This window comes from Oncorhynchus tshawytscha, linkage group LG31 (genome assembly GCF_018296145.1).
Source record: "Oncorhynchus tshawytscha isolate Ot180627B linkage group LG31, Otsh_v2.0, whole genome shotgun sequence".
Classification (NCBI taxonomy): Eukaryota; Metazoa; Chordata; class Actinopteri; order Salmoniformes; family Salmonidae; genus Oncorhynchus; species Oncorhynchus tshawytscha.
Window position 1 is genome coordinate 32,301,929 of NC_056459.1, and position 24,529 is coordinate 32,326,457.

At 42.5% G+C, this 24,529-nt stretch overlaps 1 protein-coding gene across 1 annotated transcript in view; it reads left to right on the forward strand.

The window, feature by feature from the left end:
- Positions 1 to 24,529, forward strand: part of LOC112229197 (gamma-aminobutyric acid type B receptor subunit 1-like) — a 306,296-nt gene that overhangs the window by 195,950 nt on the left and 85,817 nt on the right. The window contains exon 10 of the mRNA XM_042310436.1: positions 18,740 to 18,841. Within this exon, the coding sequence (XP_042166370.1) occupies positions 18,740 to 18,841 (102 nt within the window). The remainder of the gene's footprint in view (positions 1 to 18,739; positions 18,842 to 24,529) is intronic.

Below are 24,529 nucleotides of genomic sequence, written 5' to 3' on the forward strand. Positions count from 1 at the left end.
GGTAAATTCAACGTGCCAAAAGGACTTGAAACTTCCGTGGGGGTGGCGGGAAAACCCAACTTTGTTTCATGAGCAATCTTTTCTATGAGCTATTCGAGGCAGGTGAAGCTGGGTCCCATGCCGCTGATTAACATTGCACACTTGCGCGGGTCTTTTCCGGGAAGGGCTCTCGTTTGAAGTGAAATGGCAAATTGTTCGCCTTGCAGTGGACTCGGGGGGCTCTGACCTATGAGGAGAAAGAGGGTCAGCATCTCCCCAGATCTGAATGCCAAACTGCTAAAACAGAGGGCAACCTACAGTGGAGGTGAGATCCCAGCTACATCAGCTAAATCTGAGATGGGGTTTCATCCACCCGGAAAAAAACTCATCTTTATCTTTCAGAACACAATGCTCCCAATAAAGCTAAAGACATTTTCCAGAATCCCATTTCCCAGAATCCCTGACGAGTCGACAGATGGAGCCCCATAATGGCTGGCACAATATTCAGATATGCCATCCATGCACAGTAAACACAGCCTAGCCTATGGCTATAATGCTGCCCTCAGCATAAGCCAATGAGGAGGACAACCCCCCTTTGAAGTGGTTACAAGGACATTATTACTATTATTGCTGAGTATTGGACTTTGTTAATATTATACTGCCTATGGTCCAGGATATTAAACAGTGATGATACCACACCAATTAACGAATAATGTCACACGGACTGAGGCTGCTTCCTGGTGGGGCTCCAGAGCATTGAATTCCTACATGGGAAAATATGGCTATATAAATTGGAAGCTATTCCCCTACTATTTTTTGTTTGTTCGCTACCGCTAAGGAGAGATGGTCAGACTCATTTGGGCTACGACACAATACCATTTAGGCCAGGCTATTGAATGTATCTCCCAGGGAGGACTTGGCCTACAGGCCATGATTAATGATGGTTATGATCTAGATTATAAAACTGTGTGGTTCGAGCCCTGAATGCTGATTGGCTGACAGCTGTGGTATATAAGACCGTATACCACGGGTATGACAAACATTTATTTTTACTGCTCTAATTATGTTGGTAACCAGTGTATAATAGCAATAAGGGGGCCAAAATACCAGCAACAGTGTGTGAAAACCTTGTGAAGACTTACAGAAAACGTTTGACCTCTGTCATTGCCAACAAAGGGTATATAACAAAGTATTGAGATAAACTTTTGTTATTGACCAAATTCTTATTCTTATTATCTTTTTTTCTCATTTCGTCTGTCATAGTTGAAGTGTACCTATGATGAAAATTACAGGCCTCTCTCATCTTTTTAAGTGGGAGAACTTGCACAATTGGTGGCTGACTAAATACTTTTTTTGCCCCACTGTATCTGTTGTTACGTTTACCCTTTTAATTTCTCTTCACTACCCACCCTAACTCATCAATACTGATAGATACCCACCCTAACTCATCAAGACTGATAGATACCCACCCTAACTCATCAATACTGATAGATACCCACCCTAACTCATCAATACTGATAGATACCCACCCTAACTCATCAATACTGATAGATATCCACCCTAACTCATCAAGACTGATAGATACCCACCCTAACTCATCAAGACTGATAGATACCCACCCTAACTCATCAATACTGATAGATACCCACCCTAACTCATCAATACTGATAGATACCCACCCTAACTCATCAAGACTGATAGATACCCACCCTAACTCATCAAGACTGATAGATACCCACCCTAACTCATCAATACTGATAGATACCCACCCTAACTCATCAAGACTGATAGATACCCACCCTAACTCATCAAGACTGATAGATACCCACCCTAACTCATCAAGACTGATAGATACCCACCCTAACTCATCAAGACTGATAGATACCCACCCTAACTCATCAAGACTGATAGATACCCACCCTAACTCATCAAGACTGATAGATACCCACCCTAACTCATCAATACTGATAGATACCCACCCTAACTCATCAATACTGATAGATACCCACCCTAACTCATCAATACACATAGATACCCACCCTAACTCATCAATACTGATAGATACCCACCCTAACTCATCAATACTGATAGATACCCACCCTAACTCATCAATACTGATAGATACCCACCCTAACTCATCAAGACTGATAGATACCCACCCTAACTCATCAAGACTGATAGATACCCACCCTAACTCATCAAGACTGATAGATACCCACCCTAACTCATCAAGACTGATAGATACCCACCCTAACTCATCAAGACTGATAGATCCCCACCCTAACTCATCAAGACTGATAGATCCCCACCCTAACTCATCAAGACTCATAGATACACACCCTAACTCATCAAGACTCATAGATACCCACCCTAACTCATCAAGACTGATAGATACCCACCCTAACTCATCAAGACTGATAGATACCCACCCTAACTCATCAAGACTGATAGATCCCCACCCTAACTCATCAAGACTCATAGATACCCACCCTAACTCATCAAGACTCATAGATACCCACCCTAACTCATCAATACTGATAGATACCCACCCTAACTCATCAAGACTGATAGATACCCACCCTAACTCATCAATACTGATAGATACCCACCCTAACTCATCAAGACTGATAGATACCCACCCTAACTCATCAATACTGATAGATACCCACCCTAACTCATCAAGACTGATAGATACCCACCCTAACTCATCAAGACTGATTAGATACCCACCCGAACTCATCAAGACTGATAGATATCCACCCTAACTCATCAAGACTCATAGATACCCACCCTAACTCATCAAGACTGATAGATACCCACCCTAACTCATCAAGACTGATAGATACCCACCCTAACTCATCAAGACTCATAGATACCCACCCTAACTCATCAAGACTGATAGATACCCATCCTAACTCATCAAGACTGATAGATACCCACCCTAACTCATCAAGACTCATAGATACCCACCCTAACTCATCAAGACTGATAGATACCCACCCTAACTCATCAAGACTGATAGATACCCACCCTAACTCATCAAGACTGATAGATACCCACCCTAACTCATCAATACTGATAGATACCCACCCTAACTCATCAATACTGATAGATACCCACCCTAACTCATCAATACTGATAGATACCCACCCTAACTCATCAAGACTGATAGATACCCACCCTAACTCATCAAGACTGATAGATCCCCACCCTAACTCATCAAGACTGATAGATCCCCACCCTAACTCATCAAGACTCATAGATACCCACCCTAACTCATCAATACTGATAGATACCCACCCTAACTCATCAAGACTGATAGATACCCACCCTAACTCATCAATACTGATAGATACCCACCCTAACTCATCAAGACTGATAGATACCCACCCTAACTCATCAAGACTGATAGATATCCACCCTAACTCATCAAGACTCATAGATACCCACCCTAACTCATCAAGACTGATAGATACCCACCCTAACTCATCAAGACTGATAGATACCCACCCTAACTCATCAAGACTGATAGATACCCACCCTAACTCATCAAGACTCATAGATACCCACCCTAACTCATCAAGACTGATAGATACCCACCCTAACTCATCAAGACTGATAGATACCCACCCTAACTCATCAAGACTGATAGATACCCACCCTAACTCATCAAGACTCATAGATACCCACCCTAACTCATCAAGACTGATAGATACCAACCCTAACTCATCAAGACTGATAGATACCCACCCTAACTCATCAAGACTGATAGATACCCACCCTATCTCATCAAGACTCATAGATATCCACCCTAACTCATCAAGACTGATAGATACCCACCCTAACTCATCAAGACTGATAGATACCCACCCTAACTCATCAAGACTGATAGATACCCACCCTAACTCATCAAGACTCATAGATACCCACCCTAACTCATCAAGACTGATAGATACCCACCCTAACTCATCAAGACTGATAGATACCCACCCTAACTCATCAAGACTGATAGATACCAACCCTAACTCATCAAGACTGATAGATACCCACCCTAACTCATCAAGACTGATAGATACCCACCCTATCTCATCAAGACTCATAGATACCCACCCTAACTCATCAAGACTGATAGATACCCACCCTAACTCATCAAGACTGATAGATACCCACCCTAACTCATCAAGACTCATAGATACCCACCCTAACTCATCAAGACTGATAGATACCAACCCTAACTCATCAAGACTGATAGATACCCACCCTAACTCATCAAGACGGATAGATACCCACCCTAACTCATCAAGACTCATAGATACCCACCCTAACTCATCAAGACTGATAGATACCAACCCTAACTCATCAAGACTGATAGATACCCACCCTAACTCATCAAGACTGATAGATACCCACCCTAACTCATCAAGACTGATAGATACCCACCCTAACTCATCAAGACTGATAGATACCCACCCTATCTCATCAAGACTCATAGATACCCACCCTAACTCATCAAGACTGATAGATACCCACCCTAACTCATCAAGACTGATAGATACCCACCCTAACTCATCAAGACTGATAGATACCCACCCTAACTCATCAAGACTGTTAGATACCCACCCTATCTCATCAAGACTCATAGATACCCACCCTAACTCATCAAGACTGATAGATACCCACCCTAACTCATCAAGACTGATAGATACCCACCCTAACTCATCAAGATTGATAGATACCCACCCTAACTCATCAAGACTGATAGATACCCACCCTATCTCATCAAGACTCATAGATACCCACCCTAACTCATCAAGACTGATAGATACCCACCCTAACTCATCAAGACTGATAGATACCCACCCTATCTCATCAAGACTCATAGATACCCACCCTAACTCATCAAGACTGATAGATACCCACCCTAACTCATCAAGACTGATAGATACCCACCCTATCTCATCAAGACTGATAGAAGAAGGGGACAGGGAAGGGGGGGGGGGTATGGTTCACAGGGAGGGTTGTCTTGGTGGGGAACAACCAAAGGGTAAGTTTACCTGCGGGTCCTGTTTGTTGTTTACATGTGCTTGATCAACATTAAAGATAACAATTAACATTTGTTTCTGGAAAAACAATAGCAACGCTAGTTATTCTCTCTTGGATTTGGAAAGGCTTAAATTGTTCATTCGAATGTTCCAGCTGTCTATTCTAGCATTTCATATTGATAGAGCAATGCTCCAAGAATCACACTTTGCTCCTTTAAGGATTTTTAAAATGTTTGATTAGATTTATTAGGATTCCCATTAGCCGACAATACATTACAGACAAAAGACTTCATAATTTACATCCATTTAACATGAACATGTAGTGTGTGTATCTATCAGTTACACATACCTGTCAGTACATACACACAACATACCTGTCAGTACATACACACAACATACCTGTCAGTACATACACACAACATACCTGTCAGTACATACACACAACATACATGTCAGTACATACACACAACATACATGTCAGTACATACACACAACATACCTGTCAGTACATACACACAACATACCTGTCAGTACATACACACAACATACCTGTCAGTACATACACACAACATACCTGTCAGTACATACACACAACATACCTGTCAGTACATACACACAACATACCTGTCAGTACATACACACAACATACCTGTCAGTACATACACACAACATACCTGTCAGTACATACACACAACATACCTGTCAGTACATACACACAACATACCTGTCAGTACATACACACAACATACCTGTCAGTACATACACACAACATACCTGTCAGTACATACACACAACATACATGTCAGTACATACACACAACATACATGTCAGTACATACACAACAAGTAGGTCACATGTCAGTACATACACAACAAGTAGGTCACATGTCAGTACATACACAACAAGTAGGTCACATGTCAGTACAGGCACACAACAAGTAGGTCACATGTCAGTACATACACACAACAAGTAGGTCACATGTCAGTACATACACACAACCAGTAGGTCACATGTCAGTACATACACACAACAAGTAGGTCACATGTCAGTACACACACACAACCAGTAGGTCACATGTCAGTACACACAACCAGTAGGTCACATGGGGGAGAGGCGTTGTGAGGTGTTGATTTATCTGTTTTTTGAAAAACAGGTTTTCCAGGTGTTTACTTGCGCTACATAAGATGGAAGGGAGTTCCATGCACACATGGCTCTGTATAATAGTGTATGTTTCCTTGAATTTGTTCTGAACCTGGGGACTGTGAAAAGACCCCAGGTGGCATGTCTGGTGGGGTAAGTGTGTGTGTAAGTTGACTATGCAAACAGTTTGGAAATTCTGAAACATTCATGTTTCTTGTAAAAACAAGAAGTGACGCAGTCATTCTTTCCTCAACTCTTAGCCAAGACACACTGGCTTGCATAGTATTAATATTAGCCCTCTGATTACAATGAAGAGCAAGCTGTGTCTCTCTGTTCTGGGCCAGCTGCAGCTTAACTAGGTCCTTATTTGCAGCACTTGACCATATGTCTGGACAATAAACAAGATAAGATAAAACTAGAGCCTGCAGGACTTTGTGGAGTGTGGTGTCAGAAAAGCAGAGCATCTCTTTATTACGGACAGACCTCTCTCCATCTTTACAACTACTGAATCTATAAATTTTGACCATGACCGTTTACAATCTAAGGTGAGACCAAGTAATTTAGTCTACTCAACTTGTTCAACAGAAACACCATTCATTACCAGATTCATCTGAGGTCTAGAACTTAGGGAATGATTTGTACCAAATACAGTTTTCGAGATGTTCGGGATCAGTTTATTGCTGGCCACCCATTCCAAAACAAACTGCAACTCTTTGTTAAAGGTTACAGTGACTTCATTAGCTGTGTTTACTGATGAGTATATGGTTGAATCATCAGCATACATGGACACACATGCTTTGTTTAATGCCAGTGGCAGGTCATTGGTAAAAATAGAAAAGAGTAGAGGGCCTAGAGAGCTGCCCTGCAGTACACCACACATTACATGTTTGACATTAGAGAAGCTTCCATTAAATAAAACCCTCTAAGTTATATTAGATAGATAGCCTGGATACAGCCCTTAGCTGTGGTATATTGGCCATATACCACAAACCACTGAGGTGCCTTATTGCTATAATACATTGGTTACCAACATAATTAAAGCAGAATCCACAATATGGCAGAGGTTGAAAAGCCATAACACATGTTTTCTCAACAGATGAGTATGGGCAATAATAATGCCTCACAAACATCCATTAAAACTGTACATTTAAAGTTCCTAAACTCGGCAAGAGTCTATTGTCTTGCTGATAGCCCATCAAGGACATGTTGTTTCCAGAGCTCACAGGTGTGCCTGGCATGGATTGTGACTCCATCTCGTTCCTTGCCCTCTTCAACTGGTCATTCTCCGCCTGACTCTACGCAAATGACGAGTGACTCTCCGCCAATACCGCTTGGCTCTGGACCAATGCATCAGTTGCCGCCCCTCTCTCTGCCCTCAGAGAATGTTTCTCTTTTAGCTTAATCATTTCGTTGTTTAATATTATGGTATTTCTATTCCATGAAAAAAACAAAAATCTGATTGATTTATCAAGACCAGTCCCCACGCTCTGTCATTCAGTGATATTCCCTATTGTCCTGCTGAAAGTTGAAATAAACATCTGCATTTTGAAAGAGTATTTCTATCATTATTTTATTAACGAAAGCATAAAGATGTTGATGAAGAAATACTGTACAACATTTTGCAGTTGCATTAGGTTTGGAGTTAGAAATGTAAAACTTTAGAGTCCTTAATACATTACCTAGATGAGCTATTAGACTATCCTTTTGTAAAGGTATGACGAGTCTATTGTCCCACTAATAGCCAATTCATGGAAACATTGTTTGCAGAATTCACAGACCGCTAACACTTGTGAAAAACAAAATGCCTCCAGCATCTAGAGTGGTAGAAATATATTATTGAATTCGAAAAATAAATTAAAACCCACATGACGTTCTGTTTTATACTAACAAGTGGTTGCCATGGTGGTTGCCATGGTGAATAATCCAATAATAACTGGTATGACACGGCTCTCGGAACTCATTAAAAGGTACTACATGAAACTACATGAAAATACTTGCAGATCAATAACGTGTTCCTGTAGATCTAATTATATTTAGAGGATTGGAGGATTCTAAATTAATATCTAAGGGGCATTTTTCTTTAGGGCAAATCTGGTCTGTGATATTGATTTAGAAATGTAAAACCTTACAGAGAATATCTAAGCAGCTTTTATATAATTATAATGCAGGGTTAATTATAATAATAATTGTTGGATAACAGATCGGCTCTCGGGACTCATTAAGAGGCCTCAATCTTCAATGTAAATCATTAATTCAGAAGGTTACACCCATAGGTTTTAGGCCTGCAGTAGGTTATAATAATCCATGCCTCCCAAAAGTTATGTGTGGAGTTAGAATTTCGGCTGTCAGAAGTATTAAAATCAACCAATGTCAGCCTTTAAATGCTTTATTATCCAAATATTTAATTTGCGTGTGGGTGACGGAGAGAAACAAAGTGGTACAGTTTGAGGCCATGAGGCAGAGAGTGATGCTGGCGCCGGAGAGAAAATAAATGAGTAAAAAACAGCTGCTTAGATATTCTCTGTAAGGTTTTGCATTTATAAATCAATATCACAGACCAGAAAAATGCCCCTTAGATATTCATTTAGAATCCTCCAATCCTCTAAATATAATTAGATCTACAGGGACACTTTATTGATCTGCAAGTATTTTCATGTAGTTTCATGTGGTAGCCGCATTTTTAATGAGTTCCGAGAGCCGTGTCAGTTGAAGTCGGATGTTTGCATACACCTTAGCCAAATACATTTAAACTTAGTTTTTCACAATCCCTGACAAATAATCCTGATAAAAAGTCCCTGTTTTAGATCAGTTAGGATCACCACTTCATTTTAAGAATGTGAAATGTCAGAATAGTCATAGAGAGAATGTCACGACTTCCGCCGAAGTCGGTCCCTCTCCTTGTTTAGGCGGCATTCGGTGGTTGGCGTCACCGGTCTTCTAGCCATCGCCAATCCACTTTTCATTTTCCATTTGTTTTGTCTTTGTTTTACACACCTGGTTTCAATTCCCCAATGACATGTTCATTATTTAACCATCTGTTTTCCCCATGGTTTTTGTGTGTGATTGTTTTATGTATGTTCGGTCCGTTATTGTGGGCTCGGTATTACGACATGTTATTGGCATATTTGAGTAAAGATACTTGTGTTACTTATCTCTGCTGTCCTGTGCCTGACTCCTCCTTACCAGCTGCACCCAGACCATTACAGAGAATGATTTATTTCAGCTTTTATTTCTTTCATCACATTCCCAGTGGGTCAGAAGTTTACATACACTCAATTAGTATTTGGTAGCATTGCCTTTAAATTGTTTAAATTGGGTCAAACATTTCGGGGAGCCTTCCACAAGCTTCCCACAATAAGTTCTGTGAATTGGCCCATTCCTCCTGACAGAGCTGGTGTAACTGAGTCAGGTATGTAGGCCGCCTTGCTCGCACACGCTTTTTCAGTTCTGCCCACAAATTTTCCATGGGATTGAGGTCAGGGCTTTGTGATGTCCACTCCAATACCTTGACTTTGTTGTCTTTAAGCCATTTTGCCACAACTTTGGAAGTATGCTTGGGGTTATTGTCCATTTGGAAGACCCATTTGTGATCAAGCTTTAACTTCCTGACTGATGTCTTGAGATGTTGTTTCAATTTTTCCACATAAGTATCCTTCCTCATGATGCTGTCTATTTTGATGAGAAGTGCACCAGTCCCTCCTGCAGCAAAGCACCCTCACAACATGATGCTGCCACCCCCGTGCTTCACGGTTGGGATGGTGTTCTTCGGCTTGCAAGCCTCCCCCTTTTTCCTCCAAAAATAACGATGGTCATTATGGCCAAACAGTTCTATTTTTGTTTCATCAGACCAGAGGACATTTCTCCAAAAAGTATGATCTTTGTCCCCATGTGCAGTTGCAAACCGTAGTTTGACTTTTTATGTCAGTTTTGGAGCAGCGGCTTCTTTGTTGCTGAGCGGCCTTTCAGGTTATGTTGATAAAGGGCTCATTTTACTTTGGATATAAATACTTTTGTACCTGTTTCCTCCAGCATCTTCACAAGGTCCTTTGCTGTTGTTCTGGGATTGATTTGCACTTTTCGCACCAAAGTATGTTCATCTCTAGGAGACAGAGGTCTACAATTTTTTTCTGAGGTCTTGGCTGGTTTCTTTTGATTTTCCAATGATGTCAAGCAAAGAGGCACTGATCTTGAAGCTAGGCCTTGAAATACATCCACAGGTACACCTCCAATTGACTCAAATTATGTCAATTAGCCTATCAGAAGCTTCTAAAGCCATGACATCATTTTCTGGAATTTTCCAAGCTGTTTAAAGGCATAGTCAACTTAGTGTATGTCATCTTCTGACCCACTGGAATTGTGATACAGTGAATTATATGTGAAATAATCTGTCTGTAAAAAAATTGTTGGAAAAATTACTTGTCATGCACACAGTAGATGTCCTAACCGACTTGCCAGAACTATAGTTTGTTAACAAGAAATTTGTGGAGTGGTTGAAAAACGAGTTTTAATGACTCCAACCTAAGTGTGTGTAAACTTCCGACTTCAACTGTTATTGAATGAGTCACCATGGCAACCACTTGTCAGTATAAATGGTCAAAACATTTCTTTATTAAAGACTATCAGAAAGAATGTTGGTACTTGTTTATTTTGATCCAAAGCCATGAATGAGTTAGTCACTCAGTTTTATGCTGACAAATCCTTGCTGGACTCGTTCATTAAGTTTCTTCTTCACATCATCAAAGTGTAATAAATACTCAGGGAGAAAAAGGTTCACGCGCAGAGCGCGGCAGATGTTTATTTCACCTTCGCAGAAGGCAGGAATTGTGGTCACAGGAAGGCAATGGTCGTACACAGGTAGGCAAACAGGCAGGTGAATCAAAAGAAGGACTCTGTGTTTCAGAAACAGACTTTCTATCATTCTTTCACACTGTGGTAAATAAGGATAGTTTGTTATTTAGAATGATTTATTTATCTTTTTAGAGGGATTGAAAACAAAAGCGCACCGTGCCTACTTTTCGAAAATCATCAGTCCACGTCAAGTGTAATTCTCCCATTGTATTTATCCAAGTTCTCTTTCAACTGCAAATTTCATTTTGATTAAATTACTGTATGCCAATCCCTCAGACATAGTTTTAACAGGCAGTATCTGTTCTGCTCTGTTCAGATTCACTAGAAGCAGCAGACAAGGTGATTTAATGTCTCCTTTGCTATTTTTGTTATCCATGGAACCCCTGGCCTAGGCAATTTGTCAATCGAAGGAAATAACACCAATTTCCCTGAAATCTACTGATCACTTCATGTTATTATATGAGGACGATATTTTACTCTATCTAGACAATTAATCCCAATTAATTAATTTGCCCCCAAACTCATTGAAGATCATAGATAAATTCAGCTAACCAAATCAGCCCTTCTGACTCTCAAGACGTCGATGGAGGACTTCATCTCTACTTATGGAACCTGATGGAGGACTACATCTCTACTTATGGAACCTGATGGAGGACTACATCTCTACTTATGGAACCCGCTGGAGGACTACTTCTCTACTTATGGAACCTGATGGAGGACTACATCTCTACTTATTGAACCCGATGGAGGACTTCGTCGCTACTTATTGAACCCGATGGAGGACTACATCTCTACTTATGGAACCCGCTGGAGGACTACTTCTCTACTTATGGAACCCGATGGAGGACTACATCTCTACTTATTGAACCCGATGGAGGACTACATCTCTACTTATGGAACCTGATGGAGGACTACATCTCTACTTATGGAACCCGCTGGAGGACTACTTCTCTACTTATGGAACCTGATGGAGGACTACATCTCTACTTATTGAACCCGATGGAGGACTTCGTCGCTACTTATTGAACCCGATGGAGGACTACATCTCTACTTATTGAACCCGATGGAGGACTCCATCTCTACTTATTGAACCCGATGGAGGACTCCATCTCTACTTATGGAACCCGATGGAGGACTCCATCTCTACTTATGGAACCCGCTGGAGGACTCCGTCTCCACTTATGGAATCACAATCGTTTCCTATTTTAAATATTTGTTAGTAGATCTATAACAGAACTCTCAAATCAATTAAAACCAACCTCAGTAGGTGGACTTACATCCCAGTTGCTTTAAGCGGCAGAATATCTAATGGTCCAAATGAATATATTGCCACGGCTCATTTTCTGTAGTTCAATACTTCCCATGTCTCCCCCTTCTGGCTATTGGCACAAAATTCATAGTCCAGTTTCAAGGTAAGCGATCTTGGATAAAATGAACAAACTTACAAAGAGAGAAATACAGTGCCTTGCGAAAGTTTTCGGCCCCCTTGAACTTTGCGACCTTTTGCCACATTTCAGGCTTCAAACATAAAGATACAAAACTGTATTTTTTGTGAAGAATCAACAACAAGTGGGACACAATCATGAAGTGGAACGACATTTATTGGATATTTCAAACTTTTTTAACAAATCAAAAACTGAAAATTTGGGCGTGCAAAATTATTCAGCCCCTTTACTTTCAGTGCAGCAAACTCTCTCCAGAAGTTCAGTGAGGATCTCTGAATGATCCAATGTTGACCTAAATGACTAATGATGATAAATACAATCCACCTGTGTGTAATCAAGTCTCCGTATAAATGCACCTGCACTGTGATAGTCTCAGAGGTCCGTTAAAAGCGCAGAGAGCATCATGAAGAACAAGGAACACACCAGGCAGGTCCGAGATACTGTTGTGATTTGGATACAAAAATATTTCCCAAGCTTTAAACATCCCAAGGAGCACTGTGCAAGCGATAATATTGAAATGGAAGGAGTATCAGACCACTGCAAATCTACCAAGACCTGGCCATCCCGCTAAACTTTCAGCTCATACAAGGAGAAGACTGATCAGAGAAGCAGCCAAGAGGCCCATGATCACTCTGGATGAACTGCAGAGATCTACAGCTGAGATGGGAGACTCTGTCCATAGGACAACAATCAGTCGTATATTGCACAAATCTGGCCTTGATGGAAGAGTGGCAAGAAGAAAGCCATTTCTTAAAGATATCCATAAAAAGTGTAGTTTAAAGTTTGCCACAAGCCACCTGGGAGACACACCAAATATGTGGAGGAAGGTGCTCTGGTCAGATGAAACCAAAGTTGAACTTTTTGGCAACAATGCAAAACGTTATGTTTGGCGTAAAAGCAACACAGCCCATCACCCTGAACACACCATCCCCACTGTCAAACATGGTGGTGGCAGCATCATGGTTTGGGCCTGCTTTTCTTCAGCAGGGACAGGGAAGATGGTTAAAATTGATGGGAAGATGGATGGAGCCAAATACAGGACCATTCTGGAAGAAAACCTGATGGAGTCTGCAAAAGACCTGAGACTGGGACGGAGATTTGTCTTCCAACAAGACAATGATCCAAAACATAAAGTAAAATCTACAATGGAATTGTTCAAAAATAAACATATCCAGGTGTTAGAATGGCCAAGTCAAAGTCCAGACCTGAATCCAATCTGTGGAAAGAACTGAAAACTGCTGTTCACAAATGCTCTCCATCCAACCTCACTGAGCTCGAGCTGTTTTGCAAGGAGGAATGGGAAAAAATGTCGGTCTCTCGATGTGCAAAACTGATAGAGACATACCCCAAGCAACTTACAGCTGTAATCGCAGCAAAAGGTGGCGCTACAAAGTATTAACTTAAGGGGGCTGAATAATTTTGCACGCCCAATTTTTCAGTTTTTGATTTGTTAAAAAAGTTTGAAATATCCAATAAATGTCGTTCCACTTCATGATTGTGTCCCACTTGTTGTTGATTCTTCACAAAAAAATACAGTTTTAAATCTTTATGTTTGAAGCCTGAAATGTGGCAAAAGGTCGCAAAGTTCAAGGGGGCCGAATACTTTCGCAAGGCACTGTATGTAGGAGAACTACCTGGACTAGAGGTCGACCCATTATGATTTTTCAACGACGATACGGATACCGATTATTGGAGGACCCAAAAAAAGTGGATACCGATTAATCGGCCAATTTAAAAATGTATTTGTAGTAATAACAATTACAACAATACTGAATGAACACTTATTTTAACTTAATATAATACATCAATAAAATCAATTTAGCCTCAAATAAATAATGAAACATGTTCAATTTGGTTTAAATATTGCAGAAACAAAGTGTTTGAGAAGAAAGTAAAAGTGCAATATGTGCCATGTAAGAACGCTAACGTTTAAGTTCCTTGCTCAGAACATGAGAACATATGAAAGCTGGTGGTTCCTTTTAACATGAGTCTTCAATATTCCCAGGTAAGAAGTTTTAGGCTGTAGTTGGAGGAAGGAATTATAGGACTATTTCTCTCTATACGATTTGTATTTCATTAACCTTTGACTATTGGATGTTCTTATAGGCACTTTAGTATTGCCAGTGTAGCAGTATAGCTTCTGTCCCTCTCCTCGCCCCTACCTGGGCTCGAACTAGAAACACATCGACAACAGCCACCCTTGAAGCAGCGTTACCCATGCAGAGCAAGGGGAACAACCACTCCAACCACTCCAAGCGAGTGACGTTTGAAACACTACTAGCGCGCACCCCGCTAACTAGCTAGCCATTTCACATCGGTTACACCAGCCTAATCTCGAGAGTTGATAGGCTTGAAATCATAAACAGCTCAATGCTTGAAGCACAGCAAAGAGCTGCTGGCAAAATGCATGAAAGCATGAATGCTTACGTGCATTTTGAATGAATGCTTACGAGCCTGCTGGTGCCTACCACCGCTCACTCAGACTGCTCTATCAAATAATGGACATAATTGTAACATAATAACACACAGAAATACAAGCCTTAGGTCATTAATATGATCGAATCCGGAAACTATCATTTCGAAAACAAGACATTTATTCTTTCAGTGAAATACGGAACCGTTCCGTATTTTATCTAACGGGTGGCATCCATCAGTCTAAATATTCCTATTACATTGCACAACCTTCAATGTTATGTCATAACTACGTAAAATTCTTGTAACTTAGGCGGCCCAAACTGTTGCATATACACTGACTCTGCTTGCAATGAACGCAAGAGAAGTGACACAATTTCACCTGGTTAATATTGCCTGCAAACCTGGATTTCTTTCAGCTAAATATGCAGGTTTAAAAATATATACTTCTGTGTATTGATTTTAAGAAAGGCATTGATGTTTATCGTTAGGTACAGTCGTGCAACGATTGTGCTTTTTTCGCAAATGCGCTTTTGTTAAATCATCCCCCGTTTGGGGAAGTTGGCTGTCTTTGTTAGGAAGAAATAGTCTTCACAGTTCGCAACGAGTCATGTTAGCAGGCAATATTAACTAAATAAGCAGGTTTAAAAATATATACTTCTGTGTATTGATTTTAAGAAAGGCATTGATGTTTATGGTTAGGTACACATTGGAGCAACGATATGCACCGCATTGATTATATGCAATGCAGGACACGCTAGATAAACTAGTAATATCATCAACCATGTGTAGTTAACTACTGATTATGATTGATTGATTGTTTTTTATAAGGTAAGTTTAATGCTAGCTAGCAACTTACCTTGGTTTCTTACTGCATTCGCGTAACAGGCAGTCTCCTCGTGGAGGGCAATGTAATCAGGTGGTTAGAGCGTTGGACTAGTTAACTGTAAGGTTCTTACTGCATTCGCGTAACAGGCAGTCTCCTCGTGGAGTGCAATGTAATCAGGTGGTTAGAGCGTTGGACTAGTTAACTGTAAGGTTCTTACTGCATTCGTGTAACAGGCAGTCTCCTCGTGGAGTGCAATGTAATCAGGTGGTTAGAGCGTTGGACTAGTTAACTGTAAGGTTCTTACTGCATTCGCGTAACAGGCAGTCTCCTCGTGGAGGGCAATGTAATCAGGTGGTTAGAGCGTTGGACTAGTTAACTGTAAGGTTTTTTTCTACTGTGTTATTGACTTGTTTATTGTTTACTCCATGTGTAACTTTGTGTTGTTGTCTGTTCACACTGCTATGCTTTATCTTGGCCAGGTCGCAGTTGTAAATGAGAACTTGTTCTCAACTAGCCTACCTCAAATCAAATCAAAATCAAATCAAATTTTATTTGTCACATACACATGGTTAGCAGATGTTAATGCGAGTGTAGCGAAATGCTTGTGCTTCTACCTGGTTAAATAAAGATGAAATAAAAATAAAAAATAAAAATAAAATGTTGCAAAATTGAATCCCCGAGCTGACAAGGTAAAATTTGTCATTCTGCCCCTGAACAGGCCGTCATTGAAAATAGGAATGTGTTCTAAACTGACTTGCCTGGTAAAATAATTATTTAAAAATAAAAAATACCCGCCCAGCATCTAGTCTACACATCATTTCTGTGAGAGTACACTTTCTCCTACTGCCCAGGAAGAGGTGGTCTCCACTGATATATCCCTTAAACAATGTAATATGGTGTCTCCTATTGTCCTGGAAGAGGTGGTCTCCACTGATATATCCCTTAAACAATGTAATATGGTGTCTCCTATTGTCCTGGAAGAGGTGGTCTCCACTGATACATCCCTTAAACAATGTAATATGGTGTCTCCTATTGTCCTGGAAGAGGTGGTCTCCACTGATATATCCCTTAAACAATGTAATATGGTGTCTCCTATTGTCCTGGAAGAGGTGGTCTCCACTGATACATCCTTAAACAATGTAATATGGTGTCTCCTATTGTCCTGGAAGAGGTGGTCTCCACTGATACCTCCCTTAAACAATGTAATATGGTGTCTCCTATTGTCCTGGAAGAGGTGGTCTCCACTGATACGTCCTTAAACAATGTAATATGGTGTCTCCTATTGTCCTGGAAGAGGTGGTCTCCACTGATACATCCCTTAAACAATGTAATATGGTGTCTCCTATTGTCCTGGAAGAGGTGGTCTCCACTGATACATCCTTAAACAATGTACACTATACTTTGGTCCTATTATTGCTCACACAATTTATATTTGGCGCAAAATTGTAAAACAATGTAACTGAGAATCAAAATGGCATGCCCATACTCAGAGATATAGCATGCCCATACTCAGAGATATAGCATGCCCATACTCAGAGATATAGCATGCCCATACTCAGAGATATAGCATGCCCATACTCAGAGATATAGCATGCCCATACTCAGAGATATAGCATGCCCATACTCAGAGATATAGCATGCCCATACTCAGAGTTATAGCATGCCCATACTCAGAGTTATAGCATGCCCATACTCAGAGATATAGCATGCCCATACTCAGAGATATAGCATGCCCATACTCAGAGATATAGCATGCCCATACTCAGAGATATAGCATGCCCATACTCAGAGATATAGCATGCCCATACTCAGAGATATAGCATGCCCATACTCAGAGTTATAGCATGCCCATACTCAGAGATATAGCATGCCCATACTCAGAGATATAGCATGCCCATACTCAGAGATATAGCATGCCCATACTCAGAGATATAGCATGCCCATACTCAGAGATATAGCATGCCCATACTCAGAGTTATAGGGGGTTGGGGACTGACAACCAACCTGTTGATTTCATGCAATTCTACACATTTTGCCATGACTTATGCCATATTAATTATATCTGAGTGAGAGTAACTAACAAAATCAAATTGGGGCCCCCTGGAGGTTAGGGGCCCTGGGCACGTGCCCTGCGTGACCGGTTGGTATCCGGACATGATTCTCCAAGTTTAGACAGCTGGCTAGACTAATTTAACAATAAAGCAAGTTTTACCTGACATGGCTAATTGAATGACTGTCAGTGACTGACGTAACAAGAGAACATTTGCTTATGCAAAACTCCATTTTTGTACTTGCACATACTATTCTAACTCTCAACATTACCTTCAGAACCCAAATGAGTTCTGCTTATGTCTGGAGCCAGCCCTGGTCTGTGTTTCTGTCTGTGTGTCTGTCTGTGTGTCTGTCTGTGTGTCTGTCTGTGTGTCTGTCTGTGTGTCTGTCTGTGTGTCTGTCTGTGTGTCTGTGTGTCTGTCTGTGTGTCTGTCTGTGTGTCTGTCTGTCTGTCTGTCTGTCTGTCTGTCTGTCTGTCTGTGTGTCTGTCTGTGTGTCTGTCTGTGTGTCTGTCTGTGTGTCTGTCTGTGTGTCTGTCTGTGTTTCTGTCTGTGTGTCTGTCTGTGCTTCTGTCTGTGTGTCTGTCTGTGTGTCTGTCTGTGTTTCTGTCTGTGTGTCTGTCTGTGTTTCTGTCTGTGTGTCTGTCTGTGTTTCTGTCTGTGTGTCTGTCTGTGTGTCTGTCTGTGTGTCTGTCTGTGTTTCTGTCTGTGTGTCTGTCTGTGTGTCTGTCTGTGTGTCTGTCTGTGTGTCTGTCTGTGTGTCTGTCTGTGTTTCTGTCTGTGTGTCTGTCTGTGTGTCTGTCTGTGTTTCTGTCTGTGTGTCTGTCTGTGTGTCTGTCTGTGTGTCTGTCTGTGTGTCTGTCTGTGTTTCTGTCTGTGTTTCTGTCTGTGTTTCTGTCTGTTCTGTCAAGACATGTTGTACTGAAAATACTAAACAAAAAGCATCTGAATGAAGTGAGTGATGGCAGTTTTCATGTCTTATCTCTCCTCCAGACGCTGGATGATCTCGAGGCAAGGACCAAGGAGGCTGGGATAGAGATCAGTGTTCGCCAAAGCTTCCTCACCGACCCCGCCCCAGCTGTCAAGAACCTCAAGGTGCCTCCTTCACTTCCCACCTCCCTCCCTTCCTCCCTCTTTACCTCTCCCTCTTACCTCCCTTCCTCCCTCCCTCCCTTCCTCTCTCTTATCTCCCTTCCTCCCTCCCTCCCTTCCTCCCTCTTTCCCTCTCCCTCTTACCTCCCTCCCTTCCTCCCTCTTTCCCTCTCCCTCTTACCTCCCTCCCTTCCTCCCTCCCTCTCTCTCACCTCCCTCCCTCCTTCCCTTACACTCTCTTCCTGGTTTATCCCCCCTGCTGCCATGGCAACTGCCAGGTGATTGAACACATGAGATCAATCACGTCCGAGCTTGGTGAACAAACCCCAGAGAGACTCTAACACACACACACACACACACACCATTAGTACACAGGAGCAGCAAGGGCCCCGGCTGGCATAGCGAATCAGACATAATCACCGCTGCCACCACACCCGCAGAAACACAGGGCGAGCTGGAAATCCTGTCTTTTATTTTGAAGAGACTCAAGTTAATTAGAGCATAAGGTTGACCCCCTCTACCCTCCTTTCTGTTCCCCCTCAACCCTCCTCTACCTTTCTGTTCCCCTTTCTACCCCGCTCTACCTTTCTGTTCCCCCTCTACCCTCCTCTACCTTTCCGTTCCCCTTCCCCCCTCTACCTCCTTTAGTGTCTTGACTATCATTAAAGGGATGACTGTTATATTATCAAATTAATTCTCTGTGAAATGATTGTGTGATTAAACTAATCATGTAAACATGAATTAACTAGGAAGTCTGTGCACAACGGGAACATGTTTAAAGAGTTACCATTACTATCAGATATTTTCATATCTTATCGATTACAGTCCCTTATAAATGTATTATCACCCCATCGGTCATATTCTGAATGTCACAAACTCTTTTGATATCTGCACAAACCCTAGATTATCCTCCCTCTCTCCTCTACCTTTCTGTTCCCCTTCCTTCCCTCCCTCCTCACTCTCTTCTCTACCTTTCTGTTCCTCCTCTACCTTACTGTTCCTCCTCTACCTTTCTGTTCCTCCTCTACCTTTCTGTTCCTCCTCTACCTTTCTGTCCCTCTACCTTTCTGTTCTCCCTCCCTCCTCACTCTCTTCTCTACCTTACTGTTCCTCCTCTACCTTTCTGTTCCTCCTCTACCTTTCTGTTCCTCCTCTACCTTTCTGTTCCTCCTCTACCTTTCTGTTCCTCCTCTACCTTTCTGTTCCTCCTCTACCTTTCTGTCACTCCTCTACCTTTCTGTCACTCCTCTACCTTTCTGTTCTCCATCCCTCCTCCCTCATCCTCTCCTCCCTATCATTCCTTCCTTGCTTTCTTCCTGGCTGGCGCGTACTTTAGCATAACCTTTCTTGGCATGCCGGCCTGGGGTTGTTGTGCGATATTAATTGGCCATCCCTGTAGGAACCATGGTAACAACATAAATGTAGCACACCAGAGGGGAAAAGGAGTTGTGCTGTGCGGTGCATTGCGTTTGGGTATTGGGAGGAGGTGTGTGTATGTGTTTGTGTGTGATTCTCTGTGGAACCTATATATATATATATGTACAGTGCCTTGCGAAAGTATTCGGCCCCCTTGAACTTTGCGACCTTTTGCCACATTTCAGGCTTCAAACATAAAGATATAAAACTGTATTTTTTTGTGAAGAATCAACAACAAGTGGGACACAATCATGAAGTGGAACGACATTTATCGGATATTTCAAACTTTTTTAACAAATCAAAAACTGAAAAATTGGGCGTGCAAAATTATTCAGCCCCTTTACTTTCAGTGCAGCAAACTCTCTCCAGAAGTTCAGTGAGGATCTCTGAATGATCCAATGTTGACCTAAATGTCTAATGATGATAAATACAATCCACCTGTGTGTAATCAAGTCTCCGTATGAATGCACCTGCACTGTGATAGTCTCAGAGATCCGTTAAAAGCGCAGAGAGCATCATGAAGAACAAGGAACACACCAGGCAGGTCCGAGATACTGTTGTGAAGAAGTTTAAAGCCGGATTTGAATACAAAAAGATTTCCCAAGCTTTAAACATCCCAAGGAGCACTGTGCAAGCGATAATATTGAAATGGAAGGAGTATCAGACCACTGCAAATCTACCAAGACCTGGCCGTCCCTCTAAACTTTCAGCTCATACAAGGAGAAGACTGATCAGAGATGCAGCCAAGAGGCCCATGATCACTCTGGATGAACTGCAGAGATCTACAGCTGAGGTGGAAGACTCTGTCCATAGGACAACAATCAAATCAAATCAAATCAAATTTTATTTGTCACATACACATGGTTAGCAGATGTTAATGCGAGTGTAGCGAAATGCTTGTGCTTCTAGTTCCGACAATGCAGTAATAACGAACAAGTAATCTAACTAACAATTCCAAAAAACTACTGTCTACTTATACACAGTGTAAGGGGATAAAGAATATGTACATAAGGATCTATGAATGAGTGATGGTACAGAGCAGCATAGGCAAGATACAGTAGATGATATCGAGTACAGTATATACATATGAGATGAGTATGTAAACCAAGTGGCATAGTTAAAGTGGCTAGTGATACATGTATTACATAAGGATGCAGTCGATGATATAGAGTACAGTATATACGTATGCATATGAGATGAATAATGTAGGGTAAGTAACATTATATAAGGTAGCATTGTTTAAAGTGGCTAGTGATATATTTACATCATTTCCCATCAATTCCCATTATTAAAGTGGCTGGAGTTGAGTCAGTGACATTGACAGTGTGTTGGCAGCAGCCACTCAATGTTAGTGGTGGCTGTTTAACAGTCTGATGGCCTTGAGATAGAAGCTGTTTTTCAGTCTCTCGGTCCCAGCTTTGATGCACCTGTACTGACCTCGCCTTCTGGATGACAGCGGGGTGAACAGGCAGTGGCTCGGGTGGTTGATGTCCTTGATGATCTTTATGGCCTTCCTGTAGCATCGGGTGGTGTAGGTGTCCTGGAGGGCAGGTAGTGTGCCCCCGGTGATGCGTTGTGCAGACCTCACTACCCTCTGGAGAGCCTTACGGTTGAGGGCGGTGCAGTTGCCATACCAGGCGGTGATACAGCCCGACAGGATGCTCTCGATTGTGCATCTGTAGAAGTTTGTGAGTGCTTTTGGTGACAAGCCGAATTTCTTCAGCCTCCTGAGGTTGCAGAGAGAACTTCTTCACGATGCTGTCTGTGTGAGTGGACCAATTCAGTTTGTCTGTGATGTGTATGCCGAGGAACTTAAAACTTGCTACCCTCTCCACTACTGTTCCATCGATGTGGATGGGGGGGTGTTCCCTCTGCTGTTTCCTGAAGTCCACAATCATCTCCTTAGTTTTGTTGACGTTGAGTGTGAGGTTATTTTCCTGACACCACACTCCGAGGGCCCCCACCTCCTCCCTGTAGGCCGTCTCGTCGTTGTTGGTAATCAAGCCTACCACTGTTGTGTCGTCCGCAAACTTGATGATTGAGTTGGAGGCGTGAGTGGCCACGCAGTCGTGGGTGAACAGGGAGTACAGGAGAGGGCTCAGAACGCACCCTTGTGGGGCCCCAGTGTTGAGGATCAGCGGGGAGGAGATGTTGTTGCCTACCCTCACCACCTGGGGGCGGCCCGTCAGGAAGTCCAGTACCCAGTTGCACAGGGCGGGGTCGAGACCCAGGGTCGCGAGCTTTATGACGAGCTTGGAGGGTGCTATGGTGTTGAATGCCGAGCTGTAGTCGATGAACAGCATTCTCACATAGGTATTCCTCTTGTCCAGATGGGTTAGGGCAGTGTGGTTGAGATTGCATCGTCTGTGGACCTATTTGGGCGGTAAGCAAATTGGAGTGGGTCTAGGGTGTCAGGTAGGGTGGAGGTGACATGGTCCTTGACCAGTCTCTCAAAGCACTTCATGATGACGGATGTGAGTGCTACGGGGCGGTAGTCGTTTAGCTCAGTTACCTTAGCTTTCTTGGGAACAGGAACAATGGTGGCCCTCTTGAAGCATGTGGGAACAGCAGACTGGTATAGGGATTGATTGAATATGTCCGTAAACACACCGGCCAGCTGGTCTGCGCATGCTCTGAGGGCGCGGCTGGGGATGCCGTCTGGGCCTGCAGCCTTGGGAGGGTTAACACGTTTAACACGTAATGTCTTACTCACCTCGGCTGCAGTGAAGGAGAGACCGCATGTTTTCGTTGCAGGCTGTGTCAATGGCACTGTATTGTCCTCAAAGCGGGCAAAAAAGTTATTTAGTCTGCCTGGGAGCAAGACATCCTGGTCCGTGACTGGGCTGGATTTCTTCCTGTAGTCCGTGATTGACTGTAGACACTGCCACATGCCTCTTGTGTCTGAGCCGTTGAATTGAGATTCTACTTTGTCTCTGTACTGGCGCTTAGCTTGTTTGATAGCCTTGCGGAGGGAATAGCTGCACTGTTTGTATTCAGTCATGTTACCAGACACCTTGCCCTGATTAAAAGCAGTGGTTCGCGCTTTCAGTTTCACACGAATGCTGCCATCAATCCACGGTTTCTGGTTAGGGAATGTTTTAATCGTTGCTATGGGAACGACATCTTCAACGCACGTTCTAATGAACTCGCACACCGAATCAGCGTATTCGTCAATGTTGTTGTCTGACGCAATACGAAACATCTCCCAGTCCACGTGATGGAAGCAGTCTTGGAGTGTGGAGTCAGCTTGGTCGGACCAGCGTTGGACAGACCTCAGCGTGGGAGCCTCTTGTTTTAGTTTCTGTCTGTAGGCAGGGATCAACAAAATGGAGTCGTGGTCAGCTTTTCCGAAAGGGGGCGGGGCAGGGCCTTATATGCGTCGCGGAAGTTAGAGTAACAATGATCCAGGGTCTTTCCACCCCTGGTTGCGCAATCGATATGCTGATAAAATTTAGGGAGTCTTGTTTTCAGATTAGCCTTGTTAAAATCCCCAGCTACAATGAATGCAGCCTCCGGATAAATCGTTTCCAGTTTTCAGAGAGTTAAAAAAGTAAGTTCAGAGCCATCGATGTGTCTGCTTGGGGGATATATACGGCTGTGATTATAATCGAAGAGAATTCTCTTGGTAGATAATGCGGTCTACATTTGATTGTGAGGAATTCTAAATCAGGTGAACAGAAGGATTTGAGTTCCTGTATGTTTCTTTCATCACACCATGTCACGTTGGCCATAAGGCATACGCCCCCGCCCCTCTTCTTACCAGAAAGATGTTTGTTTCTGTCGGCGCGATGCGTGGAGAAACCCGCTGGCTGCACCGCTTCGGATAGCGTCTCTCCAGTGAGCCATGTTTCCGTGAAGCAGAGAACGTTACAGTCTCTGATGTCCCTCTGGAATCAGTCGTATATTGCACAAATCTGGCCTTTATGGAAGAGTGGCAAGAAGAAAGACATTTCTTAAAGATATCCATAAAAAGTGTTGTTTAAAGTTTGCCACAAGCCACCTGGGAGACACACCAAACATGTGGAAGAAGGTGCTCTGGTCAGATGAAACCAAAATTGAACTTTTTGGCAACAATGCAAAACGTTATGTTTGGCGTAAAAGCAACACAGCTCATCACCCTGAACACACCATCCCCACTGTCAAACATGGTGGTGGCAGCATCATGGTTTGGGAAGATGGATGGAGCCAAATACAGGACCATTCTGGAAGAAAACCTGATGGAGTCTGCAAAAGACCTGAGACTGGGACGGAGATTTGTCTTCCAACAAGACAATG